This window comes from Dendrobates tinctorius, unplaced genomic scaffold, assembly GCF_039654945.1.
Source record: "Dendrobates tinctorius isolate UK_male_01 unplaced genomic scaffold, ASM3965494v1 ptg000043l, whole genome shotgun sequence".
Classification (NCBI taxonomy): domain Eukaryota; kingdom Metazoa; phylum Chordata; class Amphibia; order Anura; family Dendrobatidae; genus Dendrobates; species Dendrobates tinctorius.
The window spans coordinates 33,132,983-33,159,957 of record NW_027361711.1 but is presented as its reverse complement, the minus strand read 5'-3'; the positions used below and the strand labels follow the sequence as shown (position 1 = coordinate 33,159,957).

General features: G+C 43.9%; 1 protein-coding gene across 4 annotated transcripts in view; it reads left to right on the top strand.

Annotated features, from left to right (window-relative positions):
- The window catches only part of SH3RF2 (SH3 domain containing ring finger 2), a 301,045-nt gene extending 278,954 nt beyond the window's left edge, over positions 1–22,091 (top strand). For 3 of the 4 annotated variants that reach the window (XM_073575264.1, XM_073575263.1, XM_073575262.1), the window contains 3 exons: positions 15,720–15,943; positions 18,223–18,566; positions 19,346–22,091. In XM_073575264.1, coding sequence (XP_073431365.1) covers positions 15,720–15,943; positions 18,223–18,566; positions 19,346–19,672 — 895 coding nt within the window. In that variant the 3' untranslated portion in view covers positions 19,673–22,091. The remainder of the gene's footprint in view (positions 1–15,719; positions 15,944–18,222; positions 18,567–19,345) is intronic. The other variant, XM_073575265.1, reaches the window with a different exon arrangement.
- The last annotated feature ends 4,884 nt before the right edge of the window (positions 22,092–26,975 follow it).

The window sequence follows — 26,975 nt, the reverse complement described above, 5'->3', positions numbered from 1 at the left end:
TTTGGGACAGGAGTTGAGATGATTATGAGATTTGTTCTCAGTTTATGGAGCCCCCTAAACTGTCTGGTTCTAGATGTGCAATATTCAGAGCAGTAGTGATCGCTCCCATCATTGTCACTGTGTAAGGGGAAACCCAGGTAAAAACCACACAACACAATATATATGTCATTTATTTTATTTGAATAGCAATAAGCAACATTGTAATGAAAATATTATTGTCTCTTTAAGAAATTAAACTATGATCACAGTGACTCTCAGGTTGACCTCTGTGGAGACCACAGAACGAGCTTCGGTCATTGTGGACCACCTGGGAGCCACTGGAACCCCAAGATCCAGAGGAAGGCGAAGAAACACCCGGAGAGTTCTACTTCAGGGGGGAAAAAATCCCTTCCTGACTCCATTGCTGACAATCAGAGGATATTTCCCTGGATCTTGTGTCCTGCTGCATATTGCTCTATATAACAGGCTTACATCATGTGAGCAATGGCCAAATATGGTGGACATGGTTTGGTGGAGATAACTCTTCCCACTTGACCCAAACTCGGCCCAATCATCAATTTAATTGGCTGACTGCAAGTAGGCGGGATTTCAGCCATTGGTGGGCAGATTTTTGGCCACATGTACATCATTTTAAACTTATATTTTAAACATCTTTAATAGGGATCCATTTAGGATCCAAAAGAGCTAGCTCTTCTTGGTGAGCGAAGCCGAGAGCGCCAGATCACCAAAAAGAGCCAGACTGCCGATCACTACTTGGTACAATGAAGAAAGAGATCTTCAGCAAAGTCATCCCCCTGCACTGAACTCACTATGCCGCTCCTGGAGCTTTACAGCAGTAACCCCCGCCCGCCAGCACAGACCTGCTGTGGAGTCTCTGGCTGCTGTAACAGCCAGTAGAGCTGTCTAATCACTGCTGAAGAAAGAAGTGAAGAGAAGATGTCCCCTGTCCCCTGCACTGTTGTCAGCTAAGGTCCAAGCTCTGTAGTCAGGATTATCAGAGGAAGGAGGGGCGGCTCCAGAAGAACACAGTGCTGACCGGAAGTGATAATGGAGCTTTTTTCCCTTTTGCCCCACACAGCTGCACTTTCCCTGAACCTCCCCCACCCTCTCTGCCCTCTAGTTGATGATATCACAATACTCCCCCTCTCCTCCTCTGTCATAGTGACAGGAAGTCCCCATCTTCTTCATGGCGCTTGTTGTCAGAGATCCCGCTCTTATTTCTGTATGTGTATAAATATATACAGAAATGCACATATACACTACAGAAATATACAGTGTATGTGTCTGTGTGGCGCCCCTGAGGGTTCAGTTGCCACAGAGGTACTGCACCTCCTCCTGAGGTGTGGTGCCCCACTATCCAGGTAAGGTGGAAACACCTGAAAACACTCCAACACTCACATCCCACATGCACACCAGTAGTGTAAGCAGAGCAACCCGAGGTTGTATTGATACTGATGTTCCTGCAGCAGACACCGGAGGAATAGATGTGGTCACCACTTTATTCCCACCTAAGACTTGGGGGCACAACAGCAACGTGAGTGAGCCTGGACTTGATAGCAAGGAGTCCCCGAAGCAGGCTACAGCTATCTGCCGTACAAGTAGAGTTCTAAGTAACATCAAGAAGGAGGAACTTGAGTTTAATACGCAACTACAAGTACTTCAGATTAGGCACTAGTGTGGAGATGTTCAGAGAAGGCACATGTTGGAGGAGTGCTGGAAAGGTGTACTTTACCTTGCCTGGGAGTTGGCTGAGCCCCTGACCTGGAGGACACGGCACCGAAGTGGGCACCTGTATGCGCAACAGACTGTGAGTAAAGCTTTGGAACTACATGCCCTTGTGTCCTCCACTTATTCTTGCGCCTTACACCCGGCTCTGCTACATCTGCTTCTTTACATCATCTCCCCACTTGCCAACCTCATCTACACTGCCCTGGGACTACAGCTCCACCTGTGGGGAGCTTCAACATCATTGCTGCACCACACCATCCGTCTCAGAGAAGCAACCCTGCAGCGCTGGTCAAACTGACCAGAAACCACAGGTGGCGTCACGAATCATCTCAACAAATTTATCCCCATCACACTACCCCTTTTACATTGACCGCCTGAGGCCACGGACCGGGTCACCGCCACTGTATCATCTCCCTTTGTAATCAACGGGCCCGGCACCGAGTACCCCACGGCCTCTGGGGGCGTGTCATCTGCATTTTATAACAATTGGCATTTTTATATGAAGGATGAACAAATTAATAGACAATTTTATTTATAGCAAAAATGTAATTGGAAAAAAAAAAACCACCACCCTTGCCCAAAAAAGTTAAAGTAAATCATGAATAGGGTTGTCCCATTTTAAAAATTATTCCTTAAGCTCAGGGGCATAAAAATACAAAAAACTGAGGTTTTACTCTTCTTATGGTCTTTGTTGATTGTCTGCAGCTGTGAAGTTGTGTCTGCAGCGCTGTAGTCAATCACCAGGCTCAGCGTCTGATATAGATGTCACAAGCCACTGAGCCTCGGTGATAGATCACAGCACTGTAGACATGAAGTCACTGCTGCAGACAATCAACAAAGGAGAGAAGTAGCAAGAGACATTGCTGGACCCAGTGAGTGAGTAAAGGTATTTGCGCACAGAGTGTTTTATAGGATTATTGTGCTTGGAAAACACCTGGAAAAGTGCAAAAAAAAATGCAAAAAAGACAGCAATATAAAAATGACTTGTGTATAAGTTTGTAAAGAGAATCTAAAAAAGACGATTGAGGACAAACCCCTCCGTTGTGTTCCTGGAGAGTCTTCTTATAGCAAAAACAATGTGGTCAAGCCGGCATCTAAAAGATGTTGTGTGCACATACCCTAAAAAATACAGGGAACGTGTTATATTTGTGTCCCTGAGCCTACGGAGTAATAATCTTTTATACAGCACAACCCCTTTACATTATATGCACACTCAGTTGACGCCATTGAAAAATACAAGCCCTTATGTAATAAACTTAAAAATAAAAAAAGAAAGAATCGTAAAACTAAAAAAAGACTTCATCTTGAAGGCCTACAGTGGGAAAAAAAAATATTTAGTGAGCCACGAAGTGTGCAAGTTCTCCCACTTAAAAAGATGAGAGGCCTGTAATTGACATCATAGGTAGACCATAACTATGAGAGTCAAAATGAGAAAACAAATCCAGAAAATCACCTTGTCTGATTTGACAAGATTTATTTTGCAAATTATGATGGAAAATAAGTATTTCGTCACCTAAAAACATGCAAGATTTCTTGTTCTCATAGACCTGTAAATTCGTCTTTAAGAGGCTCCTCTGTCCTCCACTCATTACCTGTAGTAATGGCACCTGTTTGAACTTGTTATCAGTATAAAAGACACCTGTCCACAACCTCAAACATTCACACTCCAAACTCCACTATGGTGAAGACCAAAGCGCTGTCGAAGGACACCAGAAATAAAATTGTAGCCCTGCACCAGGCTGGAAAGACTGAATCTGCAGTAGGCAAGCAGCTTGGTGTGATGAAATCAACTGTGGGAGCAATAATAAGAAAATGGAAGACATACAAGACCACTGATAATGTCCCTCGATCTGAGGCTCCACGCAAGATCTCACCCCGTGGGGTCAAAATGATCGCAAGAACAGAGAGCAAAAAAACCAGAACCACAGGGGGACCTAGTGAATGAGCTGCATAGAACTGGGACCACTGTAACAAACGCTACCATCAGTAACACACTACGCTGTCAGGGACTCAGATCCTGCAGTGCCAGACGTGTCCCCCTGCTTAAGCCACTACATGTCTGGGCCCGTCTGAAGTTTGCTAGAGATCTTTTGGATTATCCAGAAGAGTATTGGGAGACTGTCATATGGTCTGATGAAACCAAAGTAGAACTGTTTGGTAGAAACAAAACTCGTAATGTTTGGAGGAGACAGAATGCGGAGTTGCATCCAAAGAACACCATACCTACTGTGAAGCATGGGGGTGGCAACATCATGCTTTGGGGCTGTTTCTCTTCAAAGGGACCAGGACAACTGATCCGTGTACATGAAAGATTGAATGGGGCCATGTATCATGAGATTTTGAGTGCAAACCTCCTTCCATTATCAAGGGCATTGAAGATGAAACATGGATGGGTGTGGCTTTGTAAGAAGCAAATGAAGGTCCTGGAGTTGCCTAGCCAGTCTCCAGATCTCAACCCCGTAGAAAACCTTTGGAGGTATTTGAAAGTCCATGTTGCCCAGCTACAGGCCCAAAACATCACTGCTCTAGAGGAGATCTTCTTGGAGGAATGGGCTAACGACCAATAGTGTGTCAACCTTGTGAAGACTTCCAGAAAACATTTGACCTCTTTCACTGCCAACAAAGGATATATAACAAAATATTGAGATGAACTTTTGCTAATGACCAATTTCTTATTTTCCACCATAATTTGAAAAATAAATCTTGCCAAATCAGACAAGGTGATTTTCTGGATTTGTTTTCTCATTTTGACTCTCATAGTTGTGGTCTACCAATGATGTAAATAAAGCCCCCGTTACACACTGCGATATCGCTAGCAATATCGCTGTAAAGTCACCGATTTTGTGACGTTGCAGCGATATTGCTAGCGATATCGCTGTGTCTGATACTTACCTCCGACCGGCTCCCCCGCTGGTTATCGCTGATCGCGCGAGAAGCTGCTGGACCATTCCTCGTCAGTCACTTCCTGCGGCGCTTCCTGCTGTGACGACAAGCGACGCGTGGAGCCGGGCGGGAGGACGCAGGATCGCTGCGTCTGACAGGTAAGTAGCGATCCCCGTCCCCAGCGATGTCGCTGGTGAGATCTGCCTGAGTGGCAGCTCACTAGCGACCACTTAGCGATGCACCAGCGATCCTGACCGCGTCATATCGCTGGTCGGGATTGCTGGTGCATCGCTAGGTGTAACGGTACCCTTACAGGCCTCTCTCATCTTTTTAAGTGGGAGAACTTGCACAATTGGTGGCTGACTAAATACTTTTTTCCCCACTGTATAAATGAGCAGGTATTACCAGGATCACAGCAACCTTTAGGGGTTTTGTATCATTATAGGAATAGAAGAATAGAACTCGTAAAAGCAGAGTTTTAAATATTTAAAAGACATTTATACATCATACCAAGCTTTATCCTGGCCTGCATAATCACACATTAGGCCATTAGTACTCGTTTATGACAGTGATATAGAGATATGTAGATTATTAGCTATTGTAACTCATTAACATGTATCTTAGCAAAGCTACTTTCCGATAACATTGTATCACATTAAGTGTAATGAGTGCTTGTAGTAAAGTGTCAGGATTTGCAAAAAATATAATAGTTAGAGCTAGCAATTTGGATTAAGACTATTGCTGATTTCTCAGAAAACCAGCTCTAATACTGTAACATGACCCCTAAGGGCCCGTCACACATAGCGACTCACCAGCGATCCCAACAACGATATCAACGTGTCAGGATCGCTGGTGAGTCGCTATATGATCGCTGGTGAGATGTCAAACAGGCAGCTTCACAAGCGAACAGCACCAGCGACGCCGAGCGCGCGGCGTCGCTGTGTACTTTAGTTACCAGCGCGCTGATGCAGGGAGCTGGTAACTAAGGTACATATCGGGTTTCTAAGGGGCGTGCGTCACTTAGAAACCCAATGTGTACCTTGGTTACCAGCTCCCTGCATCAGCACGCTGGTAACTAAGGTACACATCGGGTTTCTAGGCACTGTGCTCCCCTTAGAAACCTTGCGTTTACCCTAGTTACCAGCTCCTGGCCGCTGGTCTCCCGCCTGTCTCACGCAGCGATGCATGCTGGCCAGAGGGAGACCAGCGACCCCAAAAATGTCCAGAGGTTTCCACAGCGATCAGCGATACTCGACAGGGGCCCGGTCGCTGATAGCTGTCACACACAGCTATCTCGCTGGTGAGATTGCTGTTGCGTCACAAAACTTGTGACGGGGGCTTAAGGCTGACAAAATTTTGCCCTTGTGTCTACGGTATCATTAGCAAACAGTTTTTACTCATTGATAAACCTGCCTATCTCACTGTACAAAGATAAAAATTAGAGTTTTGATTCTAGTGGGCGTTACGTGAAAATAACCACTTTGTAAAAAGGAACCAGCCCAATGATCAGCTGATCTCCATAAGTCTGGCTGACCTTAGTCTTAGTATTATCACCAAAGAAAGCCATGTATGTCTATACATTTCCAATTTGCAGTCACTGCATAGGGTTGTGCAATACTACATGTTGGTATTTTAAAGGGAACATGTCACCAGTTTTTTTTAGTTATAAACTGTGCCCCTCATCTTTGAGATCATAAGATTGGGGTTCTTGCAACCCATTTATAGCCTCAGACATCTGTAACCGCAGGCATTATCCTCCGTTCGACGTATCCTCATGGCTCTTTAGTGCTTGACTGAAGCCGGGTATCTCCTAGGCATAAGGAAGAGAGAGCTGGGTCCCGGCTCTTCATGGACATCATCTGGGCTCTGGATCCTGACCTGCGTAGGACGAAGATTCTGATCTTGACTGGCGCAGTCTGGGCTCTGGGTCTTAGAGAAAACACCGTGAGCACTACTGAAGGAGGTTCCAGAGTAGGTTCCCACACTATAAATCAGTATGTATAAGAAACTCAGCACTCAACTTAATGAAATCAGTAGTGAATTTTAATGTAGTTCAGGAAGTAATAAACAATAAAACATTTCAGTCAATCAGACCTTCGTCAGTTACAAATTGCTATATGGGTGGTAACCTGTGGACACTTGTATTTAGTATCAAATTGCACATAATCTGCCGACTTATGGAGATAGGTAGGTGCTCAAATGAGGCAATATAGCTACCGTGATATTGGGAAAATTTTTCTGATGTCATTAAGTTGAGTGCTGGGCTCTGGGTCTTGACCCGTGTAGTCGAATCTTTGAACCTAGCTGTGCGTCGTCCAGGCTTTGTGTGACTGCAACCAGCACTCTGCTGGCGCACGCTTTCTGGTGATGCCTGTCGCACTGGCTTCAGCTTCGTCTCCAGCCCACATCCACACTTCTCTCCTTGATGCCAAATCCTGCGGCAGTTTGGCCCACAGTACTTTTATATCCAGGAATTCTGTCATCAAAGACACCTGACTGGGTCCTACACATGAACCCGCTCCCCCTGCAACTCTTCTGGTGCCGGTTGGTTCCACATGATTTCGTCCAGCCAGCAGATGACAATATTTCCTTAGTAATGCCACATCACTCAGGGGCTCTTCAGGGGTACCATCGCTTCTTCTTAATTGTCTCTTAGTTCTTGATCAAATAGAGGGTTTGAGTGAAGAATCCCTACTTAGGTGACCACATGATATGCCTTCTACATCGGCAGAGCCACTTAGTTAAGTGATTGGCTGCAGCAATGATGTGCACTGCAGTGGTGACATCACAAACCAGAGGGTGACCGTAAAAATGCCCACAGGAAAATTCCCCACAGGAAAAATGCCCACATGGAATATTGCCCACAAAGAAAATTGCCCACATGGAAAATTGCCTACACGGAAAGTTGCCCACACAGAAAATTGCCAATTTCAGCATCACAAAGTTTCAGATCTATGATATTTGAGGTGCAAGGTGAGGATATTCACATTAAATGTGAAAAATGCCCACAGAAAATTGCCCACAGACATGAATACCAACAGGAAAACAGTAGAGAGTTATAGGTGAGATGCTCTGCAGCACAGAAGAATGTTGGCGAAAATTGCTCACAGAAAATTACCCACAAGTTTAAAAGAACAGTTTATTAAGGAGGTCTAATAACAATAACTTCAGTTTATTAAACAATCATTGCACACCTGCAAATAACTAGCCACCTGGTGATAGTGCTGCACAGGAACTGTTTATTAAAGAGGTCTAGTAACAACAAAACTGTGTGCAAATCTTGCGTTTTTTTGGCGCTTTCGCAGCGTTTTTCCACTGCGGAATTGCCACAAAAACACAAAAAAAGCATTCCATGCAATCCTATGGGATTTTTCCACTGCGGAATCGCATAGAGGAGAAATCCGCAGCATGCTCATTCTTTTTGCAGAATTGCGGCGATTCCGCACCCATAGGAATGCATTGATCCGCTTACTTTCCACATGTGGCTATGCCCACCATGCGCAAAGTAAGCGGATCATGTGCGGATGGTACCCAGGGTCTGGAGGAGAGGAGACTCTCCTCCAGGCCCTGGGTACCATAATCCTGTAAAAAATAAAACAAAAAATAGTGATATACTCACCCTCCGGTGGCTTCCGAAGTCCTTCCTGCCTCTCACCACGCTCCCGGCATCTTCCGGTCCCAGTAATGCTTTGCGAGCGTGACGTCATCTCAGGTCCTTCGCGCAAAGCATTACTGGGACCGGAAGATGCAGAGCAGATCGAGGGCCGTCGGAAAGTGAGAATAACAATATTTTTTTTTTTTTTATTATTATTATTATTATTATAACATCCTATCACTTTACAAGTGATGCCAATCCTTAGGAATGCGCAAGCATTCCGCAAGTGAAGAACGCTTGCAAAACACTTGTTTTCAGCGGGGAAAAACGCTTGCGAATTCGCATGCATTTTACCCGCGGCGGAAGTGCGGAAATGTTGCAGAAATTTCCGCAGCATTTCTGCAACATGGGTGCATAGCCTTACTCCGGTGTAAGAGGCCAGATTAACCCCCACCCAGAATATACCCGGGGTTAAAGTGGCCTAGGCCAGTTTATACCCATCTGGGCAAGAATATGCCCTGGGTATATTATGGCCTAGGCCAAACTATACCTTGAGGTATAAATGGGCCTAGGCCAGATTATACCCCTCCAGGTCAGAATATACCCCAGCTGCTGTAGATCAGATTTTTCACACTTTTGAGAACCTTAAAAAACGTGGTGGCTATGGGTCGCTATCCGTCAAAAGGCGGAATCCGTTTTTTCAAACTGAGCATGCCCGGAATATTTTTTCTTCATTTTATTTAACCCCCACAGCCTTTCAGGCACATTAAAATTTCTCTCTCTTCTCTCCCTCTCCCAGGATGGGGACATATATACCAGGATGGAGACAATGTGGACCATATATACCAGGATGGGGACATATATACCAGGATAATGGGCATATATACCAGGATGGGGGATATTACTACATAATGAAGGGGGAGGGGGGCAATTCATAAGTCTTTATAGAATTTAGAACGCAACAGGGGCCCATACATCTGACCAATGTGTGTGTGGGGGGCAGGTCCAAATTTCACAATGGGGCCCATCGGACTCCAGTTACACCACTGCAAAAACATATTCTCAGCAAGAACACAAGGTGGTAAAAGTGACCGAATCTCACCTTTCTGCTGTGCCTTCTGGGCTTCCAGGAACAACTATCTCTGCCAGCAGCACCCTGCTTTTGGTGGGCTCCCACTGAGATGATAATGTATTAGATGTGACCTGCAGTCCCATGTAACTCCATAGATAATACAGTGATACTTTTGCGAGTACTGATAGCAGTGATGGCACCTATGGATCACACTGCTGCTGGTTCTGCATGTGCTGCTGTTTTGGGCTGGTGTGAGGAGTAAGGCAGAGTCAGTGAGAGATGAGAGCAGACTATACAGTTGTGGCCAAAAGTATTGACAACCCTGCAATTCTGTCAGATAATACTCAGTTTCTTCCTGAAAATGATTGCAAACACAAATTCTTTGGTATTATTATCTTCATTTAATTTGTCTTAAATGAAAAACACAAAAGAGAATGAAGCAAAAAGCAAAACATTGATCATTTCACACAAAACTCCAAAAATGGGCCAGACAAAAGTATTGGCACCCTCAGCCTAATACTTGGTTGCACAACCTTTAGCCAAAATAAATGCGACCAACCGCTTCCGGTAACCATCAATGAGTTTCTTACAATGCTCTGCTGGAATTTTAGACCATTCTTCTTTGGCAAACTGCTCCAGGTCCCTGATATTTGAAGGGTGCCATCTCCAAACTGCCATTTTTAGATCTCTCCACAGGTGTTCTATGGGATTCAGGTCTGGACTCATTGCTGGCCACCTTAGAAGTCTCCAGTGCTTTCTCTCAAACCATTTTCTAGTGCTTTTTGAAGTGTGTTTTGGGTCATTGTCCTGCTGGAAGACCCATGACCTCTGAGGGAGACCCAGCTTTCTCACACTGGGCCCTACATTATGCTGCAGAATTTGTTGGTAGTCTTCAGACTTCATTATGCCATGCACACGGTCAAGCAGTCCAGTGCCAGAGGCAGCAAAGCAACCCCAAAACATCAGGGAACCTCCGCCATGTTTGACTGTAGGGACCGTGTTCTTTCCTTTGAATGCCTCTTTTTTTCTCCTGTAAACTCTATGTTGATGCCTTTACCCAAAAAGCTCTACTTTTGTCTCATCTGACCAGAGAACATTCTTCCAAAACGTTTTAGGCTTTTTCAGGTAAGTTTTGGCAAACTCCAGCCTGGCTTTTTTATGTCTCAGGGTAAGAAGTGGGGTCTTCCTGGGTCTCCTACCATACAGTCCCTTTTCATTCAGACGCCGACGGATAGTACGGGTTGACACTGTTGTACCCTCGGACTGCAGGGCATCTTGAACTTGTTTGGATGTTAGTCGAGGTTCTTTATCCAACATCCGCACAATCTTGCGTTGAAATCTCTTGTCAATTTTTCTTTTTCATCCACATCTAGGGAGGTTAGCCACAGTGCCATGGGCTTTAAACTTCTTGATGACACTGTGCACGGTAGACACAGGAACATTCATGTCTTTGGAGATGGACTTGTAGCCTTCATGCGTCATGCTTCCTCACAATTTGGTTTCTCAAGTCCTCAGACAGTTCTTTGGTCTTCTTTCTTTTCTCCATGCTCAATGTGGTACACACAAGGACGCAGGACAGAGGTCGAGTCAACTTTAATGGAGGGACGCGACGCACTGCCGGCACACGGCTATCACAGGCACAGTGGGGGCTTATCTTAGTTATCCCACCACTTTGTCACCATGTGATCAAAACACAGCAAGCTAATCTCGCTCTAACAATTTACTGCAGGGGGGGTATTTTGGATGCCCCACCACTGCTAACAACCTTCCAAGAACTGCTGGGATTTATGTATATCCCACTTTCTCAGTTCCACTTTGGAACTCGCAGCTCTCCGACGCCCCCCTTACCCTCAGGTCAGTCAGGGAACTGCACCTAGGATAATTAGTCGCCGGACGGGCTGCTTGTTGCGCACAGACAATTAGACTACTGCAGTGAGGGAATGCTCTGGCCGGGGTTTAGGACTCTGGGTGCTGCTGGGCTCACTGCGGCGGGCTAGGGAGGATGTTCCCCCTTGTTGGAGCATCTCCAGTTCATGGGCTCTCTGAGCCTCCCGCTTGGCTTGGTGCTCAGCTCTCTCCGCCTCCCGCTCGGCTCTCTCCGCCTCCCGCTCGGCTCGCTGCTCCGCTCTCTCCCGAGCTTGCTGGATCAGCGTCATACGTCCCTTGCGGTCTTCAGCAGGGAGTGCGTCCAAGGCCGCTTGCAGGTAGGGCTCCAGCACGCTCTGGGTGAATGTGGGGCCAGTGCTCAGGAGTGGAGCCTCTGCTGCAGCCCCATTGTCACTTGGGCCAACTTCTGCGCCCGCTGGACCCTGGGTGTTGTCCAGCTGCACCAGAGCCGCGATCAATTGATCTTTGGTTTTGCTTGTGGCATCAATGCCTCGGTACATGCAAGGTTTTAATTTTTCTGCTGTCTGTACCAGTGTACTCCTTTTGCCGCCATGGTTGCCAAATAAAAGATAGAAAAGAAAAACGAAGAAGGGAGGGAATACTTGCAAGTACACAAAAATGTCTCATGACTAGTAACCACTGAGTCTGTTCTCCAAAACCTATGATGCAGGATTCCCGCAGGAACTGTGCAGGTCTTTATTGAGAGGAATGATTGCTCAAACCAAATCCCTTACCCTCAGGTCAGTCAGGGAACTGCACCTAGGATAATTAGTCGCCTGACGGGCTGCTTGTTGCGCACGGACAATTAAACTACTGCAGTGAGGGAATTATCAATGCTGTGGCCTCAACCACTCATCCAGCAATATAAGACCCTTCCGGACTGCCAACCAGCCTAACCAACCGCACACACCACGCTGCCACCAGGTCCTGGTTTCTCCACTTAAGTTATAGACTTAATGGAGGGGTCCGAAGCCAACCCGAACAGTAGCGTAATTATCTTAAAAAGGCGCATAGTTCGTTTCTTAGAGCAGAAGGCAGACTGAATAATTTTATCATTTATTTCCCAAATGGGCAGTGATTACAGATAAAAGTTGCTATAAAGTTGAGACATCAAATATGTACAATACAAATATAACATAAAGGGATTAAAAAGACAGAAAGTAACACTCACATGTGCTTAGTTGGTATCAGGCAGACCATGTGGGGGGAGAAGGTGGAGCCACACGTCTCCACTCATCTGCACGTCTTGTCAGCATGGGCTCTGTAGCTCCAACTGACTCATTGTAAGGGAGGGATGCCTTATAGCCCAGGGTCTGTGACATCACGAAAGGGGCAGTCTGCAGAAGTTCATCCCCCCTTTCTCCAAGTTGCCAATTAACTAAAAAACTTATGATAACCATATCTCAACGAGGGAAGCTCGTATCAACACACTGAGGGCCTCATAGGTTGTAGTTCATCGAATGTAATAGAACAACATCAGTCATACCATACTTAGGACACTCCGTTTGGGAGAAATCCATATCTCATTTTCTGGAGGGATTAGGATTTTGCAACTTAGAGGGTAGAACGCTGGGTTTGTTGCCTACGCAGCGATATGGTTATTATATCTCTGGCACGAGGGAAGTGCCCGTTAGAGCGTCTTTTAATATTTCCTATACCTCTATTCAGGCCACATGTCCAGGGAACAAAAGACTTTCATTCCTGGCTGCATGGAGGGGGGAAGTGAGAAGGCTTCGAGAGGAAATGCCCGGTATCAGGTTTCAGGTACCGTCAGAGAGCTGTACACACACATCTGCTAAGGAGGGGCAAGGGGGAAGGCTGCAGCTATGTGACAGGCTGGTCTCCTCAGTGTGTAGCAATGGGAGATTTCTAGAAGGTTCTAGAAACATCATACTTTACTTTAACATACAGATCTTACAGACATTTTACATTACAGCTGATAATGACAGACTGCTACAAAATACAGATCTTCGTCATTTTTGTAGTTTTGCACTAAGTCAACTTTAAATCATGTTAACATCCTCACCTTGCACCTCAAATATCATAGATCTGAAACTTTGTGATGCTGAAATTAGCAATTTTCTGTGTGGGCAATATTCCATGAGGGCAATTTTCCTGTGGGCATTTTTCAGGGAACCAAGCCAGAGACATGTGCAGTGGTAAGGAGTCGGCACTGGGCTCATGGAATGTGAGTGCATGCTGTGTTTGTTATTTTACATATATAAAAGCTTTTAGTCACCGGTTTTGTTATGTAAAATACTGTTTAAGGGCCTGCACCACAAAGGTATAGGACTGCCTGAGTGAGAAGTACTTTTGCCTGTTGACTAATGGATTAAAAACAGGTTGCTCTGTCATTTGATGATGGTGGAATTTTGAGGAAACTCTTTCGATGGACAGGACGTTTTATTGATTTATGTCTTGAACAAACTGTTCGTAGCACTGAACTTAACCTTGTGTGTGTTTGTTTGTTTGAAAACTAAGATCATGAACCCTACTGGGCTTTGTTATTGGAGTATCATTATAGACTGTAAAGCAATGATAAATATGTAGCTATGTAATAGTTTCTTTTTTCTTGATGGCTATGTCCGCCTTTGCTATGTATTTATTACATTTATTTTACAACTAAAACCAACAACACATTTTGTAATTCGTTTTAATTAATCTATTTTAACTGTTTTCTTTCTGCAGTTGCAGTACATTGCAAGCTGCTCAATACCTTTTCTTGTAAATCCTGACACCCCTCACTTTCAAACCATCCATTGTTCAACAGAAGCTAGAATGTGAACCTTCGGAATTTTTCTTCAAAATCTTACATTTCAAAGGCTCCAATAGCCTGTATCTTTTTTTTTTTAAGTAAAAAAAAAGCTTTAAAATTGCAATGACTGAATCTGTATGCATTTGTAAAAGGTGAATCAGATTCTCCCTTGTTTAATATTGCGTGTCAGATTGAATACTTGAATTGCTAGTTGTCCAGATATATCTTTAAAAGCCGCCCATGGCTTGCCAGCTGAAGGGGTTGAAGTTAGAGCAGATGATTATGGTTCTGTGCTTTGCTTTAGTCACTTACATGTGATAGAACAAGTTTGTTATTTTAGATACATTTGTCTTGCACAGAGGACCTTTTTTTACCTAGTCTTCCTTTCTGATACACAATTGATCATAATATAGAATTTGAACAATTTTGAATAATTGATGATTTTTGTAAATACTTTTAAGGGGTTGTCTCATCTTTTTAAAATCTTTTTAAAATTTGTAAAATTGCAAATTGCTATTAAAAACAAACAACTTTGCAATTTCTTTTATTAAAAAAAACCGCAATATTCACAAGTATGGAGGGATTTTTAATTTTAGTTTACTGCTCCTTGCCTAGATTACCAGCTGTCACCACATTCTATCTGAGGTGGTCAGTGTCCATGGCTAGGTGTAGACGCCAGCAAGCTCTTTGCTTTAGCACTTAGATGCTCTTCTCTGAAACTGAATGGATCGCTGCCTCCGACCACCTTCAATGCCCTTAATCTTATTTTAAATATTATTGTGTGTATCATGTGCAATAAATGTAAAGATTGTCATTATTCACTACCATTATATACTAAATAGGAAAACAGTCTTGAACTGACATATCAAATGAATTTAAGCTTATTGTTGGACAGAAATCTTAACTGTAGTTCCAGGGAAAGGAAATAATAGCACATGCTGGTGTCAGTGACTAGTGCCATCAAGAGGTAGTGATTTTATGGGCGAAAGTAATGCTTAGGCAATGTGTCATTGGATAGCTTTTGTTAGAAGCGATGGTTGTGCTGTGTCCTTAAATTTGTGTGTGCATGACATGACAGGTTAGAGGCAGGGGTCAACATACCATTGGGGCAACCCATGCAGCCTCAAAGGGACACAAGAGGTGAGAGGTCCAATTCAACTACTAAAGCATTGTGCATTATGATTATTGAACAGTAATGTGCCCATATTCTGGTCTGGCTGCCTATCTGGTGTTAGACGTGGCCAGAGTGGAAAAGTAGGTGCGCTGATGCCTGAGTGTGTCTTGGCTGCCACACTGTAGACCGCTAGGAGACTGGTGCCTGAGTATAAGGGACTGTTACAAGGTAGCTGTGAAGAATAGGTCTTGTCTCCATAACTATCAACCAAACCAACCATTCTTTAGAATATTGTTAATAATTCTAACAAAGTTTTCTCAGTTTAGGAAAGTAGTAGTCTACCACATATTGGATATTGCTCAACAGTTCTAAAGATGTATTCATATTTTAGGTTGATAAGGTTTTTACTCATTCCAAGTAGAAGATCTGGAGTTGTTTCTTGTTCCTCCAAATCAACATTGCAGGATAATTAAACTAGTTGGATCTAAATGGGTTTAACCTTGCTGGCCAAGTCAACATCATAACTATCAAATATTGTACTGTACATAGTTGTCATACCCATGTTTCCAGCATTTTCTTATATCATCTTTCATAAAATGCCTGAGGTCTAGAGAATATTTTATTAATACATTTGCAATATTATTTCAGTTGAAGGTAATATGAAGATGTTTCCACTTCTTTGCAGAAAAGCCACAAAATATCCAGATCCAAGACGCTCTTCCTACAGCAAGTGGATTTCAAGTAATGCTTCGGTTTCCTCACAGGGCAGCATGTCTGAAACGGGTGTTTACAGGCCTGTCAGGCCCTTTATTGTGCCGACTGCTGTAGTGGAACCAGTGAAAAAGAATCCACCTGGTTCTACAGCACTTGTACCCACTCTCCGTCGCAGGAATGACAGCTTCAGAAAAAGTATGTCCTAAACTCTTGACACAGAAGTTCCAAGTACTGGATGTTGGAAATGTATTTACTGTAACGGTATTTTGATATCTTTTACTATGATTTAATCGTTCTTTTTTTATTTAAGGTTGCATACTTAACATATAGGGGCAACAGTCTACAAATGCGATCCACAGACAATATATTATAATGAATCTGATTATTCCCCAGGAGATATTTTTGGATGTCACTTAATCATTGTATATTCAGTTGTTGATAAAATATTATATTTAAGGGTCAGTCATTTTAGAGGTTGTGATATTTTCAGTATTTTTGTCAGCTCTTTTCTAACCTCTTTTCACATAGCTCATTTGGTAGCTGTACTTTTGTACCCCTGCAGTGTGCTTTTTCTACTGTTCCTTCTAATAAATGGGTTTAAAGAACCAGTTTCTGTTCTTATTTTATGCCCACTGTTCCCTTGATTATTCTGTTTTTTTATTTATTTTTTAAAACCCACCATATAGTTAAAGGAGATATGACCTTCTTTACTCAGTGCTGATTTTTATGGCCTTTACAAGAGGGCTTTGTTCACTAGAGGCCTACAGACTTCATGTACCCCTTCCATTCACAGAGAATCCTGGGAGCAACACCCCATTGGTAAAAGAAAAAAAAAACAAAATCAGGACTAAATAATATGACCCATATCTCTGAAACCTCATGGATGATTTAAAAAATGAACAAAGTACTCAGGGGAACAGGAAGAATAAAATAAGAGCAAAAGCGAACCAGTTTTGACCTTGTGACAGGTCCTCTTTAAATGTGTGACAGATTAGCCATGCCCAAATTACTCATCTTTAATTGTTAGCATTTATAAGACATTTGTCTCAATTATTTGTATATGTTTGATGTACGTTTGGCATAGATTTAATTACCTTATACTTCTGCAATTCTTGTTAAAATCTTGGTAAACCTGTTAATAAATGTAGACCAAGGACTGCCATTTACAGTAGGTAACAAGGAATGAATTTTACCCAATAAATTATTTGGTTCCCATTATATAAGAATCTGCCATCAACTCTGATGGGGAACTTGGGAATGATGAAAGCGTTCCTGTATCTATGACCAGTTATAGGTTAGATAATATGATTTAGTATCTTATCTACATTGTTAAATTCATTGAAAACTAGAAACATTATAGACCACCAGAACTACTGTCTCTCTAACAGTGATGGTCATGAAGATATCATTCTGGTATCCAAATCTCTATATACCACAAACACTCACTATTTCCCCCTTTATACTACTATTTTCCATGCAAAAGACCCAAGGAACTGAGCAGTTTAAGACAAAATAAAGCCTCTTTCAGATGACAGTGATATTCATCAGTATTTTGTATATGCTTTTCATCAATATTCGGTCAGTGTTTCAGTTTATTGTTTTATTAGTGATTTTCATGTATGGAAAAAAATTGCAAATTTTCTCCTATCCACTACAATGGACAGCACAAACGGGTGACAATATGAGCAGCCAGTGATTTTTCATGGAACCATAGACTTGTACAGCTAATTTTGATCCCTAATTAGGGTCAAAAATGAACATGTCTCTATTTGGTTTTTTGGCGACCGCCAAATAACACGGAAATGTAAACAGCCACAGACTATAAAGGGTTATATCTATGAAAAACTTAACGTGAAACATCTGAATGAAGCTCCTAAGGCTCATTTCACATGTTGCAAACAGCAATTTTTTTGTCACCTTCTCAGAGAATTGAAAAAGATGCGAAATGCTTTGTGAAGTTTGAACCCTGCCTTACACTGACAACATTATTCAATTAGGATCATTTACATTTTAGAATGTAGAAGGACAGAATTTAGCTTTAGTTACCGTAAATATAGCATCTTTTTATGAGTGGAGTGGACGATTGTTGTTTCTCTAGACCCTATTGGCTATATTTGCTATACAATTTACACTGTGCAAAAAAATATGCAAATGATTGTGTGTAAAAAAATTGCTCAAAAATTTTTGTAAACTTTATTTACTCATAAAATTGAAACATTCACCGAAGAATTTGCCTTTTCATAAATTTGACATAAATCACTCTAAGTATCATAACATAAAATAAATAAAACAACTTTTTTTATATAAGTTAATGTCTTTAATTTTGATATTGTGGTACTATACTAGCTGTGCAAAGTTTATTTTATTGCCACATTGAGATTGTAAAAATTGTAAAAACAATTCTGCAAACGTTTTATAATTTATCATAAATCTGATACACCTTTTTCGTGACATGAGAATTTTTGTTTTATTAGGTATGCTTCCACAGAAGACTCTACAAAGTAACCCTACAACACAGGCTGTAACAACCTTCAACAGGCCACCATCAGGCATTGCTCAACCACAACAGATATTTGTCAATGCCGCTTATTCTACCGTTGGAGCCACTCCTGATATCCGGTCAAGGCACAGCTCGTTTTGTGAAGTTTTGCCTCTCTCCAGTAGACCTGTGGATTACAGGAGATTCTCTGCTGCTAGTTCCCTTGCTTTTGAACCCAAAGAGTTCCCAATTAAAATTGATTCACCGTCAAAACCACCAGCCTCTGCTCCTCCATCTATACTGGTGAAGCCAGACACACCTAAAGGTTGTTCCGACAAGGTGAAAGCATAATTAACTTTAATAATTAAGGCAGGAAGTAATAAAAATCTGCAATTAAAAATGAATTTTCTATGCCAGTCTGACTTGATATGATGATGAAAGATCATACAAAGGGATGTCCTCTTTCAACATTTCCTTGTTAGGGCATGGGTAGGAAATACAGCGGACCCATGGAATGAGACCCATTTCTGTTGTGAGGGCAGATGGTACTGCGCAGTGTGTCTGTCTTTGGAGGTCTTGTCACATCTGTACATTATCCATAATTCCGATAGGTGCTGTAGAATGTCTTATTTCAACTGTAAGTGCCCCCTACCCATTTGGCATAGACTTTGCATAGACAGCCCAACTTCACCGCCCAGTTAGACAAATTAGTGAGTACATTTGGGTGATGCCAAAATCTTTAATTAATCAAAGCACACTATATAACGCTTGTGCATATGTCAACTTATCCAAAGACTCCTAACCCATCTCAATTAGGGTATTTGTTTCATCTCTGTTAGGCTGCTACACATCTGTATGATCTTTTTTTGCACTGTTCTATAATGCAATCTGCTGTGTTACATTCTATACAGGATCATCAAGGAAAAAACAATTGTATAGCACCTTTTCTGTAACAAAGGGAGCCCATGAGCAACCCTACAGAAGCATTATCTCTTGAAAACCTGCCAATGTATTCCACAGACACAGCAAAACATATTGTTGGAGCACCTTCAGTTAGCCTAAGGGCAAAGTATCTGATCTTATTTGAGTAGATAAGTGAATTATTTTCTTTCTTTCAGCAGGTGAAGACTGTAAGGTTCATGAATTTTAGTCCACCTACATTGAAACGTCAGAGTGCTCATTTTGATGACAAACTGGACGAATTACCCAATCAGCCAAGCAATTCAGAGAATTGTTCTACATCAGATGCTCTGATGACTGCGCCATTAAGACTCAACCATAGCTCCACTCAGCCAGCAGAAGGTCGCAAGATGCAGAAGCTCAAGAATGCTTGCAATGACGTAACTCCACAATCAACCTTGTCCTTTCCCAACAAAAAAGCCATAAGTGATAACTCAAATAGGTGGAGTGCAATCTGTCAAACCCAAGATATCCTGTCAACATAGCTCCTCTGCTTTGATTTAACTTGTGCTCAGCTTTTTCCTTCCTTGGCACAATAAATTAGATTTTGTGTCTGAGACATTCTCTCTAATTTTCTCATCAATCCATTTTGTCATATGGAACAGAGTTACCATGACAAACAAAGGATCACTGGCACTTTCAATTATGAATGTTTCTTTTACCCCTCATTCCTATTATCAAGACAGGTTTGAGTCAGTCATTCTGTCATAGTCTCCGCCACATGAAGATATATAGTGGATATTTTTGACACATTGACTGGGTTATTTTTCTCTTTAGTTAATAAGGTCACTTACTCAACAAGGTGAAAGAAACTTCAGTAGTTTGATCTTGACGTGAAACAAGACATTTAAAGCTTTTGGGATTTTGCACTTTTTTTGTATATATTATATTTTTGTTTTCCATTGAACCTTAAAACTAATTAATATCCAAAAAGCTGATGTTGACTTGGCTTGTGAGGTCTCAAATTCTACTTGCCAAGTATTACTCTGCATACCTGTGCAGTACTGTGTCTCCATACTTCAAAATTACAATATGAACTTTGATGTATGAAAAAAGTTAATAATTCTACTTATATTAATAAATATGGAAAAGCTTAAAATCATAGACTACCTTCCCTACAAGTTGTTGCCTTGGACTCTAACACCAGCCATATGCGAAATTCAGAAATCCTTTGTGAATTACATGTTTGGCCTCTCTAGTATTCATTTCTATAAGAGAGGTAGCCAAAAGCTATGCAAAGTGTATAGTCAGCTTAATCTGGCCTTTAAAAAATTGGATCTATTTGTTAATCAGAAATTAGGATGGATTTACATATACTAATTTCTGTAAAAAATATTCACTATGTTCATATGGTCAAAAGATGTGGACCTATCAGACTGAATCAGTAGACAGTGACGATCATATGTAAACAGAATTGGGATGTAATCCATATAATGGGGAATGGAAATGATTTATTCTGTTGTAATAGTATTTTTTTTTTAGGTTTCAATCCCAATAAATTATCCATTTTGAGGACCAGTATTAGGTGCGCTTACAACGTATACTGCAATTTAAGCCATTAGTGGGCAAGTAATTTTCCCGAGGATCTACATGAAACACAGTGACTGTTATGGAGGGCCGAACCAATAGGATTAAATTAATTCTGCTCAATATTAATATGAACCTATTCATTATAATTATTAATATTAATTGTATCACTTAATGTTGAGCAGAATTAAATATGCTGACATCCCCCTATATACCATATGAGCTCGTACACTTCCCCTATATACCATAGGAACCCACACACAGCCCCCTTTATATCATTTGAGCCCACACACAACCCCCTATGTACAGTATGAACCCCCACATAGCCTCCTATATACAGTATGAGCCCCCACATAGCTTCTAATATACAGTATGAGACCCCACATAGCCTATATACAGCATGAGCCCCCACATACTCTCTCTATTTACAGAATGAGCCCCCACATAAACTCCATGTACAGTATGAGCACTCACATAGCCCCCATATGGTCAAGTGTGAGTGCCACAGGATGAAGATAGCGGTGACAGCGGGCAGCAGTTAGATGGTGGGGGAGGGCATAGTGCAGCCTGTGGGCCTCTGTTTAAGCCCCTCGGTTGTCTTGATCTTCGGGCCGGACTGGAACAGCCAGAAAGCTGGATATGGCCTGCAGGGCACAGTTTACCCAGGTCTGATCTAAGCCATTAAACAACTGCCGCTAATACAAGCTGCTCAGCGGTCGTTTAATGATGTGATTAGAAAGACTGACCTGAATTCTATGCGCACAGAACAATGGCTGACAATGTTGGTCCGTGCGCAAAAACTATCATCATTTATAGAGAGCAAAACAATGTGCTTCCAATAATGATGATTCTCATTCTGCATAATTTTCCAATCAGCTGACAAATGAACAAGCAATACTTGGGTAATTGCTGTCAGCTGTATTTGATAAGTCAGACCCTTTCCATTCAATGAGCGATTGTATAGCAAAAAGGCCTTTTCTTGGCTGGTAAACCCATTTTAAGGGGCATTGAGGCTGTTGACACTGCTGTGGCTTTTTGTTTTACACTGGGAAGCTTGCAGTTTGTTTGAATATGTTTTTCTTGACTGAACAGATTGAAAATATGTGGCCTTGTAAAAAAATAAAAATAGCGTTGTCCCACAATGTGGTCTCTTGAACACTTCTGATATATTACAGTAATTCTAATAGTGTTGCCAATTTTGCAAACATTAAGTATTTTGTTAGGATTAGTACACAATTTAAAATCTTCCTTTTTGTGCTATTTATGAATTTTCTCTAGCCATTACATGCATTTATAGAATGAATATTTTATCTGTATATAACTGTACATCTTAGTGTTGACGTTTAAGCAAATAAATCTTTGAATTTTGGATATCAACTTCATGAATTAAGTATTTTAATTACTGAAACTTTACATTACTACAATAACTAATAGCATATTCCCCATTCTGCTTCTATGTGCTTCTGACTCCACTAAGAACATCGTAATGCAGCTACATTTTAATATCTGCATTAAAGCAGCGATACCTGGACCGCTTGTGGTTCAAGTGAACCAAACTTAGGGCCCTGTCACACATAGCGACGCACCAGCGATCCCGACAACGATATTACCTTGTCAGGATCGCTGGTGTGTCGCTACATGATCGCTGGTGAGCTGCCAAACAGGCAGCTTCACCAGCGATCAGCACCAGCGACACGCGGGTAAGAAGCGACACACGTCGCTTAGTTACCCACTGTGTACCTTAGTTACCAGCGCGCTGGTGCAGGGAGCTGGTAACCAAGGTACACATTGGGTTTCTAAGCAGCGCACGGCACTTAGAAACCCGATGTGTACCTTGGTTACCAGCTCCCTGCACCAGCGTGCTGGTAACTAAGGTACACATCAGGTTTCTAAGCGCTGCACGCCGCTTAGAAGCCCAATCTTTACCTTAGTTACCAGCGGCTGATCGCTGGTCTTCCGCCTGTCACACGCAATGATGCGTGCTGGCCAGCGGGAGACCAGCGATCAAAAAAATGTCCTGGCCATTCCAGGACGATCAGTGATACCCGGCAGGGGGGCCGGTCGCTGGTCAGTGTCACACACAGCGATTTCGCTGGTGAGATCGCTGTTGCGTCACAAAACTTGTGACTAAGCAGTGATCTCGCTAGCGAGATCGCTATCTGTGATGGGGGCTTTAGACTTGTAGGGGATTGCAAGAAAAGTCTTGTAGCTGTAATATGGCAGTCACTTTAGGTTTGTGAATCACAATTAGTTTAGGAATTAAGCTAAATGCTTTGATTGCTTGTTATACTGACAGTGTTAAAGGGAATGTGTTATCAGAAAATGCCCTTTTGTAATCAAATTTTTAAAAATTGTGATTTTTGTTCTTTAAATTTTCCATATTCCTTTCTATATTTAAGAAATAAAAATATCCTAAAAACATTTAATTTTGGCTTTGATGCCTACTATTATTCTGGTATTTCCTGTTCTGTTGAAGTCACTTGTAGCTGTCATCACATTATCATCACAGGAATATGTTACAATAAAGGTTTCACCTACATATAGATATTACAACATCTACGATTTACTATAGGTGATGGACACTGTCATCTTGCCGGCGTCGGCTGCCAGGCCTGTGCCCGCTCCTGCTGCCTCTGTTACTGGCGTCTCCCGGTCCTCCGCTTACCTCTCCCGGCGCTGCACTGCGACTCCTGCCTCCCGTCCTGCCGCCCGGTGGATCCAGCGTTGCCTCTCTCCTTCTTCCTACTTCAGCCCAACTCTAGCTCCGGGCCTGCACCTTAGGCCGCGGGCGCGCGCTCTCACTCCCTCTTAACCCCTTCAGCACCTTCCCGAGGAGTGATCTCCAATCAGGAGCCGGCGCGGGGTATATCAGGCGGCTCCCCCTTCCTGGAGGCGCCTGATTATCGTGTGCCTTCCTGTACGGTACTCTGGCCCCGTCTGGTCGCTCCTGACTCCGGTCGCTCCTGACTCTCTGCCTTGTCTCTTCCTCACCTGAGCCGCCCCTCTCGGTATCAGCTGTCGCGGTATTCGACTCCTTCGGGCCTGCTCCTAACGGCCCCTGTATAGGGTTCGGCACCACCTGGCCAGCTCGCCCCAGGGATCCCGGTACCATGACCCAGAGGGTCCACTCTTGCTACTCCTTACAGCATAATCAGGCCATGGACCTCGCTGGTCCCTCGGCAGCCACCCAAAAAGAATTACTCTTTTTGCAGGAGAACCAAACCCGGATTATGGCTTTTATGAAGTCCATGGACACTCGATTATCTGCCATTCAGACCTCTGATCCAGGGAGCGCCCCTCCGCTGGCGGGACTCCAGCAGGCGCTCGCGCAGCAGAGTGATACACAGTCCCATATTCTTAATTACATGGCGTCCGTTGACCATCTGCAGTCTTCTGCAGCGGCCTCTGCTCCGCCCCGCGACCCTGCACCTCACTCACCGCCACGTTTGGGGAAGCCTCCAAGATATAGCGGGGATCCCAAATTGTGCCGGGGGTTTCTCAATCAGTGCCGCCTACATTTCGAGCTGCTCCCCAGCAACACCCGTCTGATAGGGCTAAGGTGGCATTTATCGTGTCCCATCTCGAGGGGGAGGCCTTGGCATGGGTGAACCCCTTGTGGGAACGGGACGATCCGGTGGTATCCAGCATAAAAGACTTCCTGGACATTTCGCCGGGTCTTTGACGAACCAGGACATCTGGCCTCCACCACGGAGTCCCTTTTCAATCTTCGACAGGGAAATCTTACTGTGGGACACTGGCCTCACAGCTGGGGTGGAATAATGAGGCATTGGTAGGGGCCTTTTGGAGGGGGCTTTCGGGGAAAATCAAGGACGAGCTTGCTGGTCGGGACACCCCTACCTCTTTAGAGGATCTTATATCCCTGGCTACTCGTATTGACCTATGGTTCCAGGAACGCTCCCGCGAGACAGTCAGGGAGAGAGGTCCGTCTAGGTTTAACCCGGCTCCTAGTGCTCGTTCGACCAAGCCTGCCAGTAGTTCTGCTCCGGAGCCCATGCAGGTGGATCACGTAAAGTTATCTGAGCTGCGGCGAAGGGAGAGATTAGAGCAAGGTTTATGCCTCTATTGTGGTGGAACCAACCACTTCCTGCATTTCTGTCCGGAGAGGCCAGGAAACTCCTCCGCCTAGACCAGGTAAGAGAGGCCTCCCTAGGTGATCCTGTTCCCTCTCTACCCCTTACTATCTCAGCATTAATTCTCCTAGGTCGGGAGCGTAGATCTGTGGAGGCATATGTGGACTCGGGTGCAGCGGGCAACTTCATTCGGATGGAAGAGGTGGACAAGTTCTGGATTCCTGTTGTCACCCTTGAAGAGCCACGTGTGATCACCTCTGTTGATGGCAAACTGTTACCTGTCCACGTCACCACGGTCACTCTCGAGCTGGAGATGCAAATTGGAGCCCTACACTGGGAGAGAATTGCTTTTTATGTTTTGCCGAATTTGTCTCACGCTCTACTCCTTGGCCTGCCCTGGCACAGGTCGCATGAGACAGTCCTTGCTTGGCGCTCCGGGGAAGTCCTCCGCTGAGGTCACTCTTGCCAAGAACGTTGTCTATTGCCTTTTACCCAGACCAGTCTGCACCAAGTACCCATGGACCTTCCTGGGCTTCCCATGGCCTATCATTCGTTTGCGGATGTCTTCGACAAGAAGGAAGCTGAGACCCTTCCTCCGCATCTGGCCTACGATTGCCCAATTGAGCTAGTTCTTGGAGCTACTCCTTCCAGGGGGAGAATATACCCGTTGTCACCTGCAGAAACATCAGCCATGACGGAGTACATCCGGGAGAACTTAGCCAGGGGCTTTATCCGGAAATCGTCTTCCCCAGCATGGGCCGGGATTTTCTTTGTTCGGAAGAAGGATTGATCCCTTCGACCTTGCATTGACTACCGTGGCTTAAATAAATTCACGGTCAAGAATAGGTATCCTCTACCACTCATCCCCGAACTCTTTGACCGCCTGCGTGGGGCCCGGATCTTTGCTAAACTGGATCCACGGGGGGGCCCACAATTTGGTCTGAATAAGTGCCGGAGACAAGTGGAAGACCGCATTCAACACACGGGATGGCCATTACGAATATTTGGTCATGCCCTTTGGAATTTGTAACACCCCAGCGGTCTTCCAAGAGTTTGTTAACGATGTCTTCCGGGATCTTCTGTACTCGTGCCTCATGGTGTATCTAGATGACATCCTCATCTTTTCACCAGACCTGTCCTCTCACAGGAGGAGTGCTCGCCTGGTCTTGCAACGCCTGTGGGACAATCGACTTTATGCCAAGATGGAGAAATGCCTATTTGAACAGACCTCCCTACCCTTCTTGGGGTATATTATCATGGGCTTGGGGTTGCGAATGGACCCAGAGAAATTGTCCGCGGTGCTGAAATGGCCGCGACCTGCCAGAGTGAAAGCCATTCAACGATTCTTGGGCTTTGCAAATTATTATAGGCAATTCCTCCCGCACTTCTCCGCTTTAACCAAGCCTATCGTTGCCCTTACCCGGAAGGGAGCAAGACATCTGGTCCTCAGAGGCTGAAGACTCATTTCTCGCCCTGAAGCGGGCCTTTGCCACAGCTCCGGTTTTGCATCGGCCGGAGGTCGGCAAGCCCTTCGTCTTGGAGGTAGATGGTTCCTCTATAGGGGCTGGGGCGATTCTTTCCCAAAAGACGTCTACTGGGCGCTTGGCTCCATGCGGGATCTTCTCCAAGTCATTTTCACCCGCAGAATGTAACTACACGATTGGGGATCGAGAGTTGCTGGCCATAAAGATGGTCCTGGAGGAGTGGCGTTATCTCCTGGAAGAGGCAGTCCATCCCTTCACAATATTCACGGACCACAAAAACCTGGCCTACCTCCAGTCAGCTCAACTCCAGACAAGCCAGGTGGTCATTGTTTTTCTCTCGCTTCAACTTCGAGCTCCACTTCCGACCCGGTGACAAGAATACCAAAGCATATGCACTCTCCCGGTCCCTACAGTCACCCGAGGTGGAAGAGGCTCCATCGCAAGTTATCGATCCTGCCCGGTTTATCACGCTAGCTCCCGTGAGTCTTCATTCGGTGCCGCCTGGCAAGACCCTCGTCCCGCAAGGCAAGATTGTAGAAGTACTACGCTGGGATCACTCCTCCAACATCGCTGGACATGTTGGCACCAAGAAGACTCTTGCTCTGGTTTCCCGTTATTACTGGTGGCCTTCTCTCCGCCAAGATGTGTTGGACTTCGTGGACTCTTGCTCAATTTGCGCCAAGAAC